General features: G+C 51.6%; 1 protein-coding gene across 1 annotated transcript in view; it reads right to left on the bottom strand.

Annotated features, from left to right (window-relative positions):
- Positions 1-21,519, bottom strand: part of uif (sushi, von Willebrand factor type A, EGF and pentraxin domain-containing protein uif) — a 142,239-nt gene that overhangs the window by 94,294 nt on the left and 26,426 nt on the right. The window contains exon 2 of the mRNA XM_077649246.1: positions 15,260-15,284. Within this exon, the coding sequence (XP_077505372.1) occupies positions 15,260-15,284 (25 nt within the window). The remainder of the gene's footprint in view (positions 1-15,259; positions 15,285-21,519) is intronic.

Here is a 21,519-nt window from a genome sequence, read left to right as displayed (position 1 = left end):
CAATCACGAGGGAGGCAGTTCGTGCTCGCTCGCGGTCGGCCGGCGTTGTCCGCTTCACTCCAGTTTCGCAAAGAAAGCGGAACAAGCAGTGCCGAGAAAGCGCTGAATGCCGCGTTCCGGCGGTGTCGACACCGCCAGCCGCTAGGGGGCCTGGAAGGAGGCGCGTGTGCCGAGGCTGGTGCGTGCGTGTTCTGCGCGCACCGGGGACAGCCGGTGGTGACACTCTCCCGTCTTCAATCGCGTCCGTTACGGCCAAGCGCGCGGTCGCCCGCCTTTATTCCTCCCTCCGCGAAGTGAGCCCCCACTAATTTCTTGCAGGGCATGCGCGCAGATTGGCGGCAGCGACGCGATCTAGCCCGCAGCGGTAGCTTAACACCCGATGCCTAGCAACCGAGTTCGGTTCCGGGCTTCGGCGTCGGCATTTCGATGGTGGCGAAATGTGCGAGCGCTCATGTGACGGAGACAGCGGCGCTCGCTAAAGCACTCGACGAAGTAAAGCACCCGGAGATGGTTGCTTACAATTCGCGATAAAGAAGAGCATTTTCGCTGGTGAAGCATTTCCTAAAACTTTGCCGACAAGTTTCCTCTGGCGTTCTCGTTGGCAGCTGGAGGTTTTACAGGTTGAACAATTCATCGAATAATCCATCCACTTGCGGATTCGCTACAATGCAAAAATAGTGTTAAGCGCGCCAGAGCAGTATATGTGTGTAGCGGTCGTAGAGAAAAAAGAAAGCGAAATGTAAGCAGTATTGTGCTATAATAATAATAAGGCTTGTTCGCCCGCTAGTTGTTTTAACATGAGCACTCGCGAAAACGGCGCAAAGACGGGGCACTAAGAAAGAGGTACTACGTCTCTGTTCTCCCCGAAATAAGCGCTTCAGTTCGTTTTAAATTACATAATGCTGCAGCCGGACCCCTATACCTAGTAGGCTTTTCAAAAAACTACAGAGAATGTTTACTACAGTGGAATCAGCGCGAAAGCACGGATTTGTGCCACATCGAGCAGTGCGCTCGCGTTAAGCGAACAGACAACGGACGATTTTGCTCGGGGTTGGTATACCCATCGGATTAGCGCTTACGCACTTTAAGCGCAGGCCTGCCAGAGGATTAGGGCTAGCACACGTCTGACCATTGCCTACATTGCTTCGCCGGCTTTTAGACGTGGCCGCGTTCCGGTAACACGTGCGCTGATCACGTTCCCCGTTAATCTTTTTCCGTTCCTTTCTTTCCAGCGCCACTGTGTGCTTTACGCCGCACCAGCCTTTCCAAGGAGCCCGGAGGGAAAGCGTCGAGAAGCGAGCGTCCAATTAGTATTCATGTGCAAACGCTGCCCCGCTTTCTGCTGCGGCTTTGAAGCGAAAACGACGGGACTCCGCTGTGAACCGGTGTGCAAGCATACGGACCTCATGACGGGTGTACCAGTTTACAAGTCTTGAGAATGAATGTATGCCGTGCCTCGCGCATTGCGCGCTTCACCGCGAAACAAGACAGTTTTAGCTGTGCGTACGCAAGTGCTTGCGTACGCAAAGAGCTACGGCGCTGCGTGCGTTACGCTGTCCGCTCCGAAGTATAGTTTTAGCTGACCGTGCCGTAGCGTCCCTCAGGCGCACGTGGCGCCATCTAGTGACAAGAAGTCAAACCACATCAACGCTCAGTTGAAGAAAATTTCATCCGTGATTACTGATAACTACTGTGAGTGCATTGGGAGCCTTTTTTGTTCCAAGAAGAAAAACTATGCAAACCGAGAAAAACTATGCAAACCGAAGAAAATGCAAGATCTGGCTAAAAGTTAGAAAACTGCTTCGCCAGGTGTCGTTGCTACGAGGAAAACACACTGAATATAGTTAGGCCTAGGAGCTTGAAGATCGCCAAATTATCTGAAAAACAGGGGCTAGTTATCGCTTATACCGCTACGTGTGGGCAAGATTAGGCGAAATAAAAGCGAACCGCTACCATTTGAGCGAGCTATTGCGTCGAAGAATCCAGCGGCGACATGTATTTATTCCGAAGCGGGCGAGCAGGGCGCCGCCATCTTGTCAAAGTTAGCATACGCAAGCCACGCAAGCGCCGCAACGCAAACTCCGCTGGCTACCGTACGCAAGGCTACCGTACGCAAGACGCAAGGCTTGCGCTTGCGTTCTGCGCATGCGCACTACCGTCCCCGCAAACTCCTCGCGTACGCTAACTCTTTGCGTACGCACAGCTAAAACTGTCTAATAGTAACCGATTTTTTTTTTTCTCTGTTCCCCGTTTCTCGCTTTTTTTCTGTCGCTTTCAGTTTCCTTTTCTCTCCTCTGAGTTTGTGACAATATTTGTTAAAGTGAAGCGGACGTTTGCCTTTTTTTTTTCTTCTTACAAAGGGGAAGCCGGTAATAAAAGCTGTGGGAGCAGCCTGGCGAATGGTCTCGATTCCGTTGTCCCAACTGTACGGCGCAGACCGAATATGGCAAGCAGTTGTTGCCGATGTTCGGAGGTCCAACACAGAGTATTTGATCGGAGATGCGCCGTTGCGGGCTTAAGACATTACCTGTATGGACGACCTCCTATACCAGCCACGCGGTAGCCCAAGGACCCCACCCTCCATGAGCCGTCAGATGACAAGTTAACCGACTGACACTACCATTACGCTGTGCGCCGAAATTCCCATCTATACCGAATTCCTCGGCATAGTGTCAATTCTGCGCCCGCGCTCAGCGCCGAAGCCTCGGTGTAAAATATTTGATGTGCGCACACTGCAAAGCTTTCGTTCTAATAATGAACTGTGTTGCATGCGGTACTTGCTACTGTAGCGCATAGCGCACGAGTCTTGCATGGAGTCTTTAGTTCATTCCTACAGCGGATTTTCTTTTAACTGGCAGCCGAGAAAATGGTATGCAGTAATAATAATAATTGGTTTTTCGGGGAAAGGAAATGGCGCAGTATCTGTGTCATATATCGGCGGACACCTGAACCGCGCTGTAAGGGAAGGGATAAAGGAGGGAGTGAAAGAAGAAAGGAAGAGAGAGGTGCCGTAGTGGAGGGCTCCGGAATAATTTCGACCACCTAGGGGTCTTGAATGTGCACTGACATAGCACAGCACACGGGCGCCTTAGCGTTTTTCCTCCATAAAAACGCAGCCGCCGCGGTCGGGTTCGAACCCGGGAGCTCCGGATCAGTAGTCGAGCGCCCTAACCACTGAGCCACCGCGGCAGGGCGTAGGTATGCAGCGGCCGAACAGACAATACGCGTAATATGGAAAGTGTGGGAGCAGGAAGGCGATTTCGACGCCCCTTCTCGACCACATGACGCAATGGTCGTTTCAGTATGTGCCTGCTTCGAGTCCACAGCTGGGAGCGAACCTATAGGGATCTCAAGCTCCACAGGGGAGCGACTGGAGACGTCCCTTGACGGATCACCCACCGCTCTGGTCTGTGGCGCGAAACAGCGCGATGGTCCTGCAGCCGTGCGCGCCCGGTCCATAGACTGAGAGTATATATGTCGCGAGGAGCGAGCTGCAAGAAAATGGCCCTTGCGTGGTCGTTGTGCAGACCAAGTAGCCGACCTGCGCAGAGCAGTGTGGCAGAGAAACGATAGACTGTTGGCGACTTTCGCTGCAGGCTTGACGAAATGAGAGCGGCAGCTGGCGTAGTGCAACCGACGGCACATTTATGGAGCTTGAAAGTTATCTTTTCGACGCTATACATTACATTGGACGGGCGCAACGCTATACGATGCTCACGGAATAGTCTCGAAGAAGCCAGAATTAAGGTAAGCTGATTTCCTTTCTCTTGCACTTTGACATCTTTTTTTTTTAATTTTCACTTCTATTAAATCTTTACACGTTGTACGTTTTGTGCTTGGGAGAACCCAGAGCTGGATAGCTGCAAATAAATTAACTGCCGTACGGCAAGTCGCTTGACGACATGGACAGCATAGAATAAACGATTACGAACAAATGCGCAATATATCGCAACAAGTGCTGGTAATGTCGGTAAAGTCTCAAGTACGCAAGTATCTTTAGCGGAATAAAACGTGCACATCCAATACTGCTCGTGGGTCCTAAGAGATTCGCACGGCTGATGCGGCAATCACTTGCTCTGGGTATTCGGCGGCGCTTAGAAAACTGCAGCAGCAGATTCGATGTGTTACTCCACAGTCCCTGTGCATGCCCTATAGTAGTAGTATAGCGTAGTACCTCTCAAGGATAAAAAAAAAGGCTCATATCGGTGTTCTGTCCTACAACGCACTCGTTTCTACTATCATCCTTTTCTAAGCTGCCTGCTTCGAGACCTGGGCGCGCTACCCGCGTGTGCGCGGCTATACTGTAAACGCGTTCGGCTTCACTGCCAGGACGAGAAGTTCGCACGGCACGTTTCTCGCTGCGCTTTGTCCTTATTGCGTTGCTGCACGCCACCCTATATAGCAAGTCAGCCGTGCGTGATGGAAGCGATGGATTAGCGAAAGAAAAAAAAAAAGAAACGGAGGTTTGTATGTTCAGGCCTCTACGTAAAGGGGCGGTGTAGCGAAAACAAATGTAACGTTCAGTGATTGAGCGTCTGCAACAATCACGGCGCTTGTTGCGAGTTTGACAACTGGTAGGCGCTCTGCCCGCAGGTATAGCAGGTGGCAATTTTCTCAGCTCCACAATCGCTCCGAATCGAACTACAGCCGCGTCATGTAATACGTTGTGACTGCGAGGAGAAATGTGTATTCTTTTCGGAACTAAAGCTTGTTAGGAACAGGCGATGGCGGCGCTTATGTGCTGAATAAAAAAGATTTCTAACGGCTGCAGTCCGGCTACAGAAACTAACGCACAGCAAGGTACGAGCTTGTATCCTACTTTGCTTATGCACATGTACGACTAAACCATCACATGAGTGACCAACGTCCAGGTTTGCGCGATCGAGCAAAACATCGTAATTTAATCTGCGCGAGTTGCTACTTACACAAGGACCGACGCTGCAGCACGCGCTTTATCTACAGTCAAAGCTATGAAGCCAGCTGAAACAGTCGTTTAGCAGGCGAAAACCCTACAGAAACTATACGACGCAATTAAATGATCGTTTAGCGAAAGACAGCGCTGATGGATCGCGAAAAATTTGCTGCATCATCACTTCGCGCACAGACGTGTTACTTAAATACTACAGCTAAGCGGCTAAAAGCATATAAGGGGGATAAAAATATAAGCACGAGCTTGAGTGCTTAATAATGTGCACATTTCAGGACCGTAGCTGACCTCAGCGTGGTTTTTAGAGAGCCTATTTTAATGTAATGCCGCTAAATTCAGGTGCAGAAAGTATCAAACAGCTCACATTAATGACGGAAATTCAGCGCAGTCGCATGTAAAATGTTATGCTAAGACTTCAGAGTAAGAAACTGGTCTGAAAAAAGCTTCGACGTCAGGTATGTCAAAAAGTGCACTCTGAGATATTTCTACACATTACCGGCAGAAGCGCGTTAAGGAACGAAGAAACCAAGAGCCGGACTTTGAGCTGACTGCTGGGTTCTGTGGCTATTTTTCGTTGTTTTTTTTTTTACGGCTGCTTTATTCTTGTATTTAACTGAGTGCTCCAATGAGCAGAATTCACAGCGTAGCGTATCGAAAAATAATGTGTTCTCACCGTCGAACGTTAAGAGTAGCGTGCGAAAAAGAGAATACCGGCCACATGCATCATGCACGGCGGGCCAACACGGAGATCCGTAAGCGAAACGGTTGAATTGTTAGATCACACATGGGACTGCTTGACACTCTAATAGTACGCAGTGCACCCTGCTTCGTTTGCGCGTTTTTCCTATTCAGGCATTCGCCTTTCATTGCAACGAAGGTCATTATGCTAACGAGTCGGCTGTGTCAGCAGGCGGGGCAGTAGCGCGGAGCGAGACGACAGTGACTCTCCCGTCTCTTGCACAGACGGGTCGGCGCAGCTTGCTTTTATTCTCGTGCTTTCGGGGCTGGCCGCGCCGGAGTCGCACGGCCGCCGCAAACCGCTCGGGCAGGGCATTACACATGACGCCCGCCGACCCGCCTCATGCACTCGATCTTCTTCGCGGGTTTGAGTCGACAGGTTTGCTGCGCGAGCGAGAACACCGCCACTCATCGGTGCGCGGTGGTCTCTACGCAGCGGCGTCACAACAGAGAATGCCAGCGGGAGTTCCGTTCAGGCTGCTTAGCCCCGCCGGAGGCGATTGTTGTAGAGCGCTGCGTCACTGTACCGGGGTTGTGCTCGCTCGAGCGCTTCGTAGTCCGCGCGTACGCGCAGATACTACCAATGCGTTTGCTATACTGTGCTGCCCGCATACGTGACTCTTGCGAGGTTTGACACTTTACATCAGCCCAAAGGTTCTCCAATGATGTGGAAGCAGCGGAAGCAAGACTCGTGACCTGCTGCGCTTTCAGTTTTTCGCCGTGAAACGGCGACCGGGTTTCTCTGCGCACGACCACGCGACGAAGGCGAGGAACGCAGTTAAGAAAGAGACGCAAAGCAAACTGTTCCCTGATTGGCGGGTCGACGGGCGGGCGGAGGAGCGGGGCCCATGCACCGGCGTGGGCTGCAGGGCGCGCGCGAGTTTTAACGAGGCGACGCGGGGCTGCGGCACGGCTGGGCCTAGAAGTCTGGGAAAAACGGAGGAGCGGCGCGGGCTGTTTTATGCTGACAGGTAAACACGGCAGCGGCGCAGGCGACCCCGTTTCCGGGGCCGGCGGTGCATTTGTTTGCGTCACCGGCCGTCGGGTCAGACGTCGCGGCGCGCCGCTGATGTGTCTCGGGGCGCGGGAATTGCAAGAATGCCAGCCGCGCAACGCGCCGCTCGTTGGGCAACTAAGCCGCAGCCGAGCTTTAGTTATTTCTTTTCGTACGTGACGTCGATCGAGGAGAATGTGACCACGGCCTCGGTTTGGAAAACGTTTACCTCGCAAGTTTCGCACTTAGCGCAAACAAAGGGTAATTGTCCCTTTTATATGTCGCGGCTTTCTTCAAAAAAGCGCGCTGTTTGCAAAGGAGCGTTTCTCCTCATCAGCTTCTAAGCGCAGTGGAAGGGACTGCGCGCGCGGCCGGATTGCGTGGGACACACCAGCACACAGTGCGCCGCCGCTCAGGTGGGAAAAAAAAAACTTCCTAAAATGCTCACGACCAAAGCGCTGCGCACACTTGTAGTTAGGCCCACTCGCTTCTGAGTTTGGTGAACACACTGCTAACCAAAATTTGTAGAAATTCGGGCTCGCTACCCGATTCACGAAAATATGGCACTTCCGGCCGCGGCAGCCTCGCGCAGTCCAACTGTATAGTAGTCGATGATGCAAATCGGGCGACAGACGCAGCGGAGCGTGCAGCGCGCACCATGTCGCGCAGCATTTCCTGTCGCTTCATCGGCCTCTTACCGTAATTACGGCCAGTACGCAAGAACACCGAGCTGAAGGGGCTGCCAGCTCCTGTGTAGGCTTCTGCGCTGGTGCTGAGACAAGGCGCGCAGCAGCCGCCGCTCTCGTAGGCGACTGCGTACGCCGGAGGCCGTTCCTCGTTCCCGGCGATACGTCGCCGCCCACCCTTTTGCGCGTTCAAGTGGCACCGCTGCGTGCCTCGCGTGCGGAGGGGCGGGGGGCAAGGTCCCGCGCTATGGCGTGCGAAGGATCGCCCACGGTGCGCCGGCTGCGGTTCAAGGCACTCAGCGTGCGGTGCCTGCCCGCGCTCGCCGAGCAGCGTGGGCTGGGCCGGTGGACGACGGGGAATCGCGCCTCTAATGACCGTTGCCCGAGCCCGCCTTCGGCCACATTGTTACTCGTGTTTGGCGACTTTTGGAATGAAGGCACGCCGCTGTGACAGGAAGTGCGCGCTTGTCTCCGCTTCTAGCGCGCAGATATCTGCTTATCATGTAATACGGCAACGTTCATAAATAAACTCACCGAACTAGGAGGAGCCCAACTCGATGATACCGCGATTTAGAATCCGGATCAGCCTTGGGATATCAATGAATCGACCTTTGGAAACCTTTAACGGCGGTTCAACCTGTTCTCTGCTGATTCATCGAGATGAACAGCCGAACGGTACCTATGCACGGTGCGGAGACAGCAAGCGCCAAGGCACGTCAGGTGCCGACACATGGAGAAGGGCAGCGGGACAACAGTTTCAAACCCTACTTTCTTCCCTGCCTCTTTTTTTTTTTTTCCCCTTTGGCTATGTGGGCTCCGAAACGTGCACATGAAACTTCATTTGGTTGATCGTCGTGGTGATCTCTGCTACGAGGAAGCACCATCAACAACAAAGAGAACTGCAGACGAAATATCATAAGCACGAGATGGCGAGAGCAGGCTTTTGAACGTTCGCGTATACATATATACATAGCCTGCAGGAAGTTCAGATTCATCTTCGGTGCAGAAACGCTTCAAGGAAGAAGCGTGCTTCCACGGGAATGGCCAAAAATACTTAAAACGATCTCTCTTCGCTGCTTTCCCAGTTGTCTTTTCTCTTTCACGCACGTCCGCGTACGCTCAGAACGGAGATCACGCAGGCAGCAGCCTTCGCGGTAGCCGTGGACAGTGCCGCTCTGCCTTCGCCGCACGGACGCCTCAGACCACGCCACGTTGATTATGGGCGCGTGGGCACTGGCTGGATGAAGGCGACCGACTCGCCAGTCCGCTGCTCTCCCCCCCCCCCCCCCCCCCCCGTCATTCGCCCGCCGTGCATTAGCGTATGGAAATCACTGTCTCGCAGCCATCAAGTGTCCGCCGCAGTCCGCGTACACGCGAGGCGCGTGCAAACAGGCGGCCGCCCAGCCCAGCCGAGACCCTCCTTTCCTTGACCTCCCCGTGCGGGCGTATTTTTGTTTCCCCCACTGAGCGTGATGGACGCCGGTGGTGGCGTCCTCGTTAGCGCGTGCTCTGGGCGTCCTTTCAGTGAGGGGCAGCGTGACGCGGGGACAATCGGCGCGCAGCTCAGAGGGCCGACTTTGATTAGGGGCCGGTTGCCGCGGCGGCGCCACCTAGGGGCGGGGGCCATTCACGGGGCTCGGCCGCGGGGTGCGCCCCGCCAAACCCTTCGCACCGGGTGCCGTTGCGTAACTCGCCTACTGGTTTCGGTCACTGCGGGGAGAGATCAACTGCCCGAGTGGAATGTTGTCAAAGGTCTGGGGAACATATAGCTGCCAGAAGTTGCGCTGACGGCGCACGACGTGGAGGAGAACCAACAAAGGCTGGCTCGCACCGCACCGGCTGGGTCATGGATTGAATATACTACAGTTGCGTAGCAAAGCAAAAGGGAAGTGGCTCTGAATGGGTGCTGTTTACCTACAAAGGAAAAAAAAAAGATTTTGGAGCGTTATCGGCAATGACGGTTAGGTTGCATAGCATCGTCCTGCCCTCTCCGCTCGCGCCTTACAGCGAATTTGATGCTCCAAGCGTAGACAAGAAGCAACATTCTGACGCGTTACACCTAACAGAGAAAAAAAAGAAAGCGAACTAGAGCGAGAAGCGGCGAGAAAGGGGCAAGGGGAGCTAACATTTAAGTGCATCCATCGCGATATGCAAGCATAAGATCGCTCTAGCCTCCTAGGTTTTGCAGACCGTTCGTTGCCGACGAGTGCGCAGGTTTCTCGCTATGCTTCCCGCGAATGCTATTGAACACAGCACCTTACGCTACTTACAACTTGATATAAAAAAGCACATTATGACCGGGAGCTTCTTAAAGTTGGACTTTTTCACCCTCTTTACTCAGGCTGATTGTTAGGTTCCTTATAATCGTTTTCTTGACATGGAGTTTCTGGGGACATGCTGACTGAATGGTTTATCGGCCCTTCTGCAACGTAAAAATTTGATCAGCGTGGTCTAGATTTTAATCAGTTCTTGTGCGAATGACAGTGATGGTTATGCGCCTAGGTTCATCCCTGATATAGCGTTTGCCTTTCGGTCTCGAATAAACAGTTGGAAGTCTGCGCCTGTGTTGTCGTTTTTGTTCCTGTTCTCCTGTCGTGTCTCATTCCCGCACTACTAACCTTTTTTTCTGCAGTGAACCAACTAGCCCACATGAACGTTCTACTTAAAGTTGTTCAGGAATGTCACTTCCCCAGAGGTTCTGTCATGCTGTAGCCTATCATGACCTGGCACCACGCAGTTGTAATAACTGTACTCTGCAGATGTGAGTCCGCCGCATGTAAGTTTCTGACAGACCTCGCTTTTTTTCGAAGTTGCCAGCTCGCGTACCGTATCATTCATGCCTTTACATGGTTACAAGGTGAATTTTGTTCTCTTGAATCAATTTTGTGGCATCTATTCGCGCCAGTAACTGTATTTAAGCGCGTGACCGATTTCGCACTCCTTGAGAGACCACCTTCTGAATGATGCAATTGTACTTCGTCTGCCGAACGCCTAAAATTGTAACGCTTAAATTTAGCGCGACATATTCGGCAAGTTTCCCGACGCCTCTGAGTCTTGAGTCCATCGCTTTTAACGGCGCCGGATTTTAATGCCGCAACAGGAGGACACATTCTATTGCCGCGCCGACGTATACGAGTAGCCGCACCGTTACGCTCGTGCTACTCTGGCGTTTTCCTCGCCTTCTTCAGCTGACCGCAGCAGTACCTGCCAGGATGCGTCAGACGTTGATTTTGACTTTTTAAACCCGCGTAATGAAATGTTTGTCGGTGCGTCAAAGCAACGCTAAGCGGAATCACGATCCTATACCCGCAGAAACGACACATTGCTTTAGAGAGTCCCGCCCTACAGCTGTGATACTTACTATACATTGGCTTCAAACGCAACACCCTTCACAGCGCACAGCGACGGTCATACGGCCACGCCTGGCTTCTTGATGATATGCGTAGTGCGCGCGCATGCTGGCGTCCGTGCTATGCGTAGTTGATAGTGCAATCAACGCCACTGCATGCCATACGCTCATGAATAGAAAGCGAACGCGTGAAAGTCCTCCACTACTTTCCCGTCTATGTCCACAACACAATGCATGCATGCACGCCCGCAATTTCAAATCGCGCCGGACAAGCAGAGAGGCCGGGACTCGTAGGAGCAGACGTGGACGACATCCATCTTCTGCTCGCTCGGCGGCCTTCCGGTTCAATACAGCGTTGTTTGGCAGCGCGCAAAACAGACGGAAGGGGGGGGGGGGGGGGGGGAAGAACAGCGGATGCAGAGAGGGTAGGCATGCGTGGTGTATACTTCGCGCAACACCCCCGGTATATATCGCGGCACGCCGAATGCGTGCGCGGGAGACCGAAGCGCCGGGCGACAGTCTCGTCGTCGTACAGCTCAGCCGCGCGCGCACGAGGAGACTACCCAACGCACAAACGGTATCTCCGCACGCTCGTCGCGTCCGCAGGAAGAGCGCCACAAACAAACAAAAGCAACGGAAGGGATGCGAGAAGCAAACAGAGGCATCCGCGAGGGTGTCTCGGAAGAAGCAGCAAGAAGAGAGAACGCGAAGCTGTCGCGCCGCATTCCGGTGGCGCCACACGCGGAAGAAACGAAAAAGAGATGCGGCGAAGCCACGCCGAAGTACGGTGACGTCAGCGGCGAGGCCGTGGGCTCGAGAGCGCTGCCTGCATGCTGCTCCCATCGTCGATGCAGGCAGACGGAAGAGGCGTCGTGTTCCGCGGCGTTTCTGTTTCTTGGTCTGCCTCTCGGTTTTTTTGTTTTGGAGGCCCCGAATCGTGTCTCCGCCGGGGCAGCTCGTCCGAAATCGCCGTGAGCTCGCCCGCGTGTCTACACGGATGCATGCCATTATCGTTACCCCCCTCTCTCTCTCGACACGCCGCAAACCTCTTAGCGCTTTTTCAGTGTCGCGGCGCGCATAATTCCCACGTGTGCGCAAGTCGTGAGCGGAAGCCTCGCTGCGTCCCCGTGGTAGAACAGCACGAGCGTTGCTAGAGTCCGGAAGGTCCAGCAAAGAGAGCGGACACGAAGGAGCACTTGTCTCACGCCCGACACGCGCTCGTGTTGGGAATGCTCGTGTGGTTTGCACTGAAAACAAATTTTCTCGTCTCGGGGCAAAACCGCGCGTTTGGGGGAGAATGACTTTCTGTGGCTCAGGCCTGCCCCGTGGAAAATCGTGGGCTGCGCTATACTAAAACGCCTCAGGCTGTCTAACCAAGGTAATCAAAGGTAGTGTGTGCTCATTCGTTAAAATAATATTATTCAGGTTCAGTTTTCTATAAATCTTCGTTCTCGACGACATAGTGCAATATGCGTGAATATAGCTGCAATTCGAAAGATATGCTTCATGATTACTTTTGATATGCTTTTTGTCGGTGATGTGATTAAAACGGGCGGAAGTTGACCGTAGACGATAGCTACGAGATGGCGGCGGTTCGCTGTTGCAATTTACGCGTTAGTGCTCACTGGTCTCGCATCCATTCTTTTCACTGTAAACCTGTGGTGCTTTAGGTGCGGGATATTCGTAACCAATTTTTTCGTCGCCTCGGCTCATTTATTTCGTTAGCGAATAACGTCGTTTCTTCCCGTCGCGCTTTGTGCGATTGACATTGCAAGTAAAATTTCGGTAATAAGAACGCGCTTAATTCGATCTTCCGTCTCGTTCGAGCTGATGACGTTCTGGTCCCGTCAATATCGCACTTATTATGGAAAGTTTGATCGGGCTCCCCTTAATTCCAACCCCCTCTAGTTCGAACAAGTTTTCAGTCCACTTCGAGTTCGAATTTTCGATATTCGATCGCAGTTTAGCATTACAGTTTAGTTCACTCCGTTATGCGATAAACATTCATTAATGACGTCCTTTTGACGGCATGATGGTTCGGGTAAAGGAAAGTGAAAGAAGCATGATGTAAATGTCTCCTCCTCGCAATAGATTCACCGGTGCAGCTTGAGCGGAGACAGAGGAAACCTCTAAAGACTGCAGAAACCGACAGTGCTTTCTCTCCGGAGATCCACCGTGCTACCGATTTTCATCTTAGTTCTGAGTCAAGTGCGGAGCGCACAAGTGACGTCTGTTGCTGCGATGCGGGCTTACCTCAGAATACCTCCACATGAAAATACTTCCGCTACTCTGGGGTTGTTAAGGGTGCTTCTTACTCGTTTCTTAAGTAAAGTAAGCCTATCTGCCTCCGCAAGCTTCAGTGAGATTTGAATGCGAATGGTCGCAGGTGACCTATGGTCAAGGGTTCGATGAAAATTCGTCCGCTCAGGCGTGGTACAATCGCAACGAAACGGCACCAACGTCATGATTTCGTCAGTGGCGGCAATTTATGTTGCGACCGCAGGCAATGTACATACGCGATATGGGCATTAACTGCAGCTTCAGGTGCCAAATTGCGCGCGGTTTAACCTGCGCCTTGAGTTAGCACATCTGTTGCTGATGTGTTCAAGTGTGGATGTGCTGAGACCGTCGTTAATTACATTTGCTGCCGCGAAACAAATTGCTACACTTTTGCTTTTCTTTTTTATTTCTACGAGGAGGAGCAACACTCATCTTCAGACACCAGCAGTCCGTTCAGGAACCACCACAGTTTTCAGCTAACGGCAGTTAAAAGTCGCTTATATTACCAACACAGACGTTCCGTCCTCCTCGTGCAATGTGCCTTGGTTCCTGGACTCTTACCAATGAGCCCGACGCTCTATGGAAAAAGTTTCTAGCTGTTGGCAACGTTGCAACTGCACGAAAGTCGCTACACGTCACTCAATGAGGCCAGACAAGGGTCGTGAGCGACACCGTGTAGTTTTCGCGTTGCCTGTGGTAACCACTGTATTTCAACTTGGTCGCGCACCTACACCGTAGGGTAGGAAATTTCGGCCGTCAGCAGCGAGCCTGAGATGTTAAAAGAACTCGCCTCAGCTTGTTATGCTTCCTTAGTTCCTTCCTAATTAAACGCGCCTCATGACAATGCATCTACCATTGTCATGCGCCGAAAAATAGCGACCGAGTCCTGTTCTGATACGAAGTATCTCTCATGTTAGAAGCAGACGTACGCTTTATTTATTTATATTTTTATGACTGCGTACTTTGATTCTTCACGTAGTTCTTGGCTGCGGCGGAAGTTCCAAGCCTCTAAGAGGCTTGCAAAACAGGCCACGCAAAAACTGGCCGCTTGCATGCAGCCTATAGATTGGCCACTGAGTTGCACATTTGTATATTTCGAGCAGTGGAATGCTCGCACGCCGACGTGACGAGCTTTCGACTGAACATCGCTCGTGCACGTAAGGCAACACCTGCATTTGTGTCATGTTTTAGTTTGACTCTGTTACTCGCGTTTTTGTGGGCCTCTACACCTCAAGGGCGTTGCAACTACGGTGCCCAGCTGGGGAAAGAATGCTCAGCGGGCCTCTGTGAAGACCTACATTTTTCGAGACCATCTATCATGGCTCTATCTGTGAGCCCATCGACGCAAGCTGAAGGGTGAACAATATGCATCAAAGTATAAAGCGCCAAGACGTGTCGAGGAGCAACGCAAGTGCTGCAGTGTCGTTCCGCACGAGAGCTGAGGAGCGCAGTTTATACCCAGACATAAGACGTCCCGTAGCGTGTCCTGAAGTCCATATCCTTCCTATACGGAACGTTCAGGGGATAATGCAGACTTTCCATAAACACGGTCTGCTTTCCTAGTGTTCCTATAGGAATCTAGAGGGTTTTGCTTAGTACCATGAGCTCAGGCCTGAAGCTTAAGAGGTTTAGTACACTCAGCGCACTATAGTCAGGTACAACTCACGAACGAAGTGGCAAATACCCCTCAAAGAAAGCCCTCCAGCGAATGTCATCGACCGTTTCTCCGACGTTGCGGTTAATCCCCTTGGACCTGCTAGCGTGACATTGGAGGGAGTGGCGGATGAAAGGGGTTTAACAACCGCGGTTCAGTCGAATTACCCACGGGGTCATGAAAATCGACTGACATCATAAGCCTCCTTTTGTGGGGCATCTGCTGCTTCGTTCTATAGTTGTAGACAACTATCATCAGAACCTTTGCATTTACCTACACACAACAAAAATGTATCAGAAAAAGAAGCTCCACGACTCGACGTTGCGGAGCATGTTTCCATCTTCGCACTAAAAATGCCTAGCCTGTTTTGAGGCAAACACCTTTTTTCTTCAAAGCCCCTGTCCTGTTGTTGAAAAAGGACGGGGAGTTCCCTTCGGAAAGGCCACGTTGAATACGAACGAATGCGGCCAAACAGCAGTCTATCTTCCTCTACCTTTTTTTTTTTTTTTTCAGCCTATCTCGTGCACTGTATTCTCTCGAAGACCGGTACCAGCGGCCAACCAGTTTGTACACAGTGGGCAACCTCGCTGGCCCGTGGAGGAGCGTGATAGTATCGAAGGGTCTTACTCACCGTCTTGGCATCTGAGCTCTCCGCCCTGCAAAAGTGAGAGAAGAAAGAAAAGGCAGCAGGTTAGTTCGGCCTTCGCCGCAAGATGCGCTTGGCAGCGGTCAAACGTGTTTGCCCATCCGCCGGCAGGGCGGCGGTCATCGTTTGAAAATAAAGTTTCCGCGAGTGACTTAAGCGCCCGACAGGCAAGTTGCGCATACCCGGAGTTCCCGTTTTAGCCTCTGCGAAAGGCGCGGACACAAGGTCGCATGGCTTTTACGCGGCTGGGAACCTGGCGAAGTATCAATGAAAGCTGCCGCCGGCTTCCGCTGATAGCTCTGCGCGGTCTGGGTATGCGTGCGTAAGGAGACGAGTGCGCGTCTCTATGGATGTCGCACAACGCAGCCTATTCAAATGCAGACACACTGTGCCAGATCCTGCGTACCTTTGGGCCGTTCACTTATTAAGTCCAGGTTTATCTACCCGGCCATTTGTGTTCAGACCACCCGACTGCTACATTTCTGTAGTGCTGGTAAAATCAAATGCCCTGCTTAGTTAGAGGAACGATGAAAAAAAAGGCAGAAAGAAAAAATTAAGAGGCATGGCTAAACAGGAGAAGTAACCAGTAAGTAACCAAACAACGGAATTTGTTTCTTAGAACACTCGTGGCACGTCTTAATTAAGGCAAGGAGTACCCTTGATCTCACCTTTAAAGACATATTCTGGGTTTTGAGGGGTGCCGTAAGGGCCTCACTATACAGCCGAGAAGCAAACCCTGTTGTCTGGTCACTTTTGGAAAAGACGGTGTGCGATTCACGCAGTAGCCATAGTCTTCACTTTTGTTTCTTCACTGTTTACTTCCTTAGCGCATTGCAGCGTGTGGAACACTCAAGACGAATACCGAGTCGAGATGATTACGTAGCAATACCAACCACAGCGTTTGATTCTGAGTGTTTCCGTGGTTATTGCTTGAGGCTATTGCATCCGCGAAAAAAGGAGAGAGACAGCCATTCCAGATCAGTGCGCAAGTAACCATGAGCTACATACGCTGTTATGCATGGGGCAAACAGATCGAAAGCAAATGACACGAAAACCCACGGGGTCAATAGAAGCCTCTGGTCAGACCGCTCTGTTTAGAACTATGTTCAAAATATGCACGTGCCGTGAGGGTTAACGTTCAAGTGCGCCGACTTGCGCGCCTGTCCGCCATTCGGTTTAAGTCTGAGTGTGCCATTCTAACGACAGATTACTTGGGGCGAGTAGGACGCGTATGTGCCGTGGATAATTTCAATTTGCCTCCTCCCGCTTTCGACCCCAAGAGCGACATAGCATTGCAACAATGCGTGGAATGAACTTGATCGCAGAATTGTTTTTTTTTTTTTGTGGGGGTTTAACGTCCCAAGCGACTCAGGCTATGAGAGAAGCCGTAGTGAAGGGCTCCGGGAATTTCGACCACCTGGGGTTATTTAACGTGCACTGACATGGCACAGCACACGGGCCTCTAGAATTTCGCCTCTATCGAGATTCGACCGCCGCGGCCGGGATCGAACCCGCGTCTTTCGGGCCAGCAGCCGAGCGCCATAACCACTCAGCCACCGCGGCGGCTTGATCGCAGAATTGGATTCCGGCGGTGAAGACCACATGCGGAATCGTGCACGTGTCTGTATGCGCCGTACGCCACACGCCAACCACTCGGGCTTGAAGCTTCGAAGAACAAACGCTCGCTTTTCTTTAGTTAAATATGCGTCTACTGTACACTCTTCGCGCTTTAACTTTCAATAAAGCACGTCAATCGCTCCTCCAGTTCAAGCACGCTCGCCATTTGGTTTTTGCTTGAAAACTGATCACTGCCGGCTGTGGAATTCGATCGCGTTTGACGCCAGAGTTTTGGTCGCGACTGTGTTGCACTCTGACTTGTTTCAGTCTTTTGCCAAGCTAATTCGGGTGAGAAATAAGGCCATCGCGCGGCCGCCAACTCTGCACTCGTTGCGGCGAGCTCAAAATGAGCACTTGTTGCGTCGCAACGCCCGTTTGGCCCTGGGGCGTATTTCGTGCACGAACTCTGCAGAAAAAGCCGGAGCTCGTGTTGAAAAATTCAAAAGTTCCGTGGCCACTGCGTAATCAAGCTACTGAAACATGTTTCAAGCTGATTCGTTTAAAGGGGCTCTGAAACGCCTTCCGAGGAGAGCACATTAACTCACTTAATCACTGCACTGTGTTTCCATGAAAACCAGAGCCAAATAATACTCTTCTACACGCCGCAGACGACCCACAATCACGCGACAAAGTTGGCGAGCCCTCCCCGGCGACATTTTCATGCTCGCACCCTCCCCCGTCCCCCGCATCTGCGTAGACAAGGTGAGAGGTGGCCATTGGTTAGATTCTTTCAGACGTCAGGCAGCTACCGTGGCTGCGGCCAATAAGCCGCTTAGCTCCGGTGGGTCGGGAAGCTCCGGTCCCAGAGGGGGGGTCGGCGAAGAAGCACCTACCTACCAGCGTGCAAAAAGTGACGAGAGGAGAGGGAAAGGCGCGAAGAGGCTGAAATTCAAATTTTAACTACAGATAACTCAGCTTCTACAAAGCGCATTTAAAAAATCCTTGCTGGACACTATTCGTGAAACGGCGTGCTTCAATATCCCAGGCATGCCGCAACTTTATTAGAGCCCCTTTCACAGCCCCTTTAACCTGGACACTATACATGGCTTTGGATAAAAAAAAATGTTTCACAAGCATCCTAATGCGAGCAAACGTACACCACGTATAAATTCGGCTCTCCATGTACACGCTTCTATAAACGCTCTATTTTACAGGCAACTAATAACTACGTGAGCTTTCTCATAAAGTGCGGCCCTTGCGAGATATCCCGGTAAGGGCTGCTCCACGACAATTTACCCGAAATTAAGCGGCGAGCTTAATTTTTTTTTCTCTCTGTACTTGCGACACCCGTGCCACCCGTTCTTCTTCGCCGACGATTCCCAGCGAACAGAGCTCGCGGCATGGACCCGCATTCCCGTCTCGCACGAACCGGCCGATCGACGCGTCCTCGTCAGCCTGCTGCGCGGGGATCCGGCCCCACCGGCCGTCGCGGCCGATTAAACGCGCGCTTGCCGTGAGTTTGCGAAAGAGCGCGGCCGACCACAGCTCGGCCGGACGCCCGGAGGTGGGCGAACAGCATCGGACGTGCGCGGGACGCTAAACGAAACGAGCATACTGCATGATGGCTTTCTGGTCCCCGCCGGTGGAACGACTCGCTGTATAAAAAACAGCGCTGCGTGCCCACACCCTGAGCAGGTTCTCGTCTTTCTGGCCTCTTAACGACGGGGATCCCGATTTTCCAGGCAACCGACGAGCAGCCGACGAGTTTCGGGCCTCCCGCTCGAAGACGGTGCGCAGTGATGGGCTTGCGTGCTGGCGCGAAGCCTCCGGCTGGCCGCGCAGTGTTGCGTGTATGCGGCGGTCACGCGCAGTAAAGCTCGGCCGAGCACAGCCCCCGTGGCGGCGGCGTCGGTATCGGCCGCCGCAGCCGAAATGGAGGCGACGTGAACGCGGCGCGTTTCCGCCAAAGACGCGGATTGTTCTCGCGGCCGCCCAGGCCGTCTCTGTGTGTGTTTCCCCACCAACGGGTGGGTCTCTTTGTTTCTCTACGGGGGCCTATTTATAGCCAACGAACCCGGAAGCAGCGCCCTGTGCATTTTTTTCTGCTCCTTTCCTTCTTCTCGCCATTTCGATGGTGCCAGCTCGCGCCCTCGCCAAAAATGTTTCCACAAGAGGATACGGCACGCTCAAGTTTGCCCGCACCTTCTATGAAGATTTCGTGTTGTTGATTTTTCGTGCCTTGATGCCATTATGACGTATCTCGAATGAGCCTGAGACGAGTAAGAAAATGACTATCTTTATTTTTTTTCGTGTATCTTCAGGGGATCCGGGTGTCCACCGGTTTTCTAATGGATTCAAGATTTCCCCCGGCCTGCAGGGTGCTCGGCTTTTCTGGGGTAAAATGCTTGAGAAAAAACTACAGGCAATGTTTGCTACATTCGAATCTGTGCGAAAGCACGGATTTTTGCTACGTAGGAGACGACGATGAGCGGGCAGTGCCGCACATAGGGGGAAAGCTGGCGCCACCGTCTATGCGAGTTCCTTAAAGGGCACTTCGTCCGTCGTGGGAATGCCGGGAAGACAGCGTATCGTACTTGACTTGGCCCTAAAACATAACTGCTGCTGCAGAAATACAAATTTTCGCCAATTATATGTTGCAAGGAAGCGTTCAGTGTGTCCTGTAAATTAATAAAATATGCTTGCTGCACATCGCAATAGATAAGCAGACAAGCAGACAGGCGTAAACGAGCACCGAATTTGCCCATCGCGAGAGAAAGCTCTCTCTGCATGCCGGCTTATATAGCGACCTGTGGAAAATATTTTTTTTTTTTTTGCGCTTAAGAGACACACTTTTTAAAGCAAAGATTCATGCAAAAAAAATGTTAGCGCTTAAAACAGTACACTATATAGAAGCTTTCGTTTGCCTATTGTGAAAAATGTAAACGTTTCATGCTGTCTGTTATTACGGGTTCGGGCGCATAAACCACGAGAAACATGCCCAAGCTTTCGCTTTTCTGTGAGAAACTAGGCTGCATGCACTAAATGCCGCCGCTTACGCTTACAGACTTTGCCAAGAAAAAACATGAATCAGGAAGCGCAAACCTCTCCTACTTCAAGTAACTGACGGCCGTGTTCATGCTGACAAGTGCAACATGCGGGTATCTGCGTGAATTAATTCATGAAGTGGAAGTCGTTCCTGCATGCAACGCGCGGCCACCGCCAGTCTTCGACATGAACCAACCGCAATCCTCGGCGACTACGGTTAACGCAGAAGTTGCGCTTGTCGAAGTACTTTGCGCTTTTGAAAGACAATTGTCTCCGAGGCTCCTACGAGAAATACGCAGGGTGGTCACAGCAGGAGACCGCCGGGTTCTAAATCCATCAAAAAAACTTTGTTCCCTTCTTACACCTATCAATGAACAGGTAGCCACAGGTTCCCGCTGAGCAAAACCCAGTTTGCTGCGTAAATGACTCCAAGCGATGGGGCAAACGGACTTTAGGCCTAGCAGGCACCAGACACTGTGCTCAGCTCACTCCGAGTCGAGCGCCTTCGGACGCTTCGGATCTCAAATGAACTGCGTGCGTAGATTGAACTGCGGAAGCAGCATGCGCTTTTAGGGCGATGCTTTTCCTTCTTCCCGCATCCCATTGCCTCAGAGTTGCGCCAATTATTTTGGCTCTAGTTTGGTTGGCTTTTGTTGATCGCTGAAGACGTTATGCTTTACAGTTGCTGCGTTTATTCCTCGCTCAGCTTTGTCTGGCTTTATGGCTCGCTAATTACTACGCGATAGCCTCAGAGAGCTCGCTCTGCTCTGAAAACCCGGCGTAGTCGTTCCTCGTCTTGCGTCAGTCGGAATAATAATAATAATAATAATAATAATAATAATAATAATAATAATAATAATAATAATAATAATAATAATAATAATAATAATAATAATAATAATAATTTGTTTTGGGGGAAAGGAAATGGCGCAGTATCTGTCTCATATATCGTTGGACACCTGAACCGCGCCGTAAGGGAAGGGATAAAGGAGGGAGTGAAAGAAGGAAGGAAGAATAGGTGCCGTAGTGGAGGGCTCCGGAATAATTTCGACCACCTGGGCATCTTTAACGTGTACTGACATCGCACAGCACACGGGCGCCTTAGCGTTTTTCCTCCATAAAAACGCAGCCGCCGCGGTCGGGTTCGAACCCGGGTCGGCAAAATTCCCAGAAGTTTCAAACGAAGCTAAAGAATCGGGGGCGAGTCGAAAGGAAGCCAACATTGGCTACGAGGTTCCTCCAATGGTGTATTTACCAATGCAGAATGGCTTATTAAAAGAAATTATCTGACATTGAAGTTCGAACCCAGGCCCTGCGTGCTAGACGGGCACGCAAACTTCGCAAAGCATAGGCCACGAAGGGCCGTTGTATCAAGCGCGTTAGAGAGGCACCTAGTAAACGCGTTCTGCTGTGTGTGACTTAGTAACGTGCGTTTGGGATGTATACTGAAGTTATAGTAATTAAAATTTTTATATATATAAATATGCTAATTAGGCGTCAGAAATTGCGCGGAATGAAAATGCGGTGTTATGGTGCTTCATTGTGCTGAAACAAATGGTACGTATGTGTCTGAGTAAAAATGAGGAAGAAAAAGAAAAATTAACGAGAAAAAGGAGCAGAAGGTAGGCGCTATCGCGTCTCGT

The sequence above is a fragment of the Amblyomma americanum genome, chromosome 1, assembly GCF_052857255.1.
Source record: "Amblyomma americanum isolate KBUSLIRL-KWMA chromosome 1, ASM5285725v1, whole genome shotgun sequence".
NCBI lineage: Eukaryota > Metazoa > Arthropoda > Arachnida > Ixodida > Ixodidae > Amblyomma > Amblyomma americanum.
This window is presented reverse-complemented; position numbering and strand designations above follow the sequence as displayed.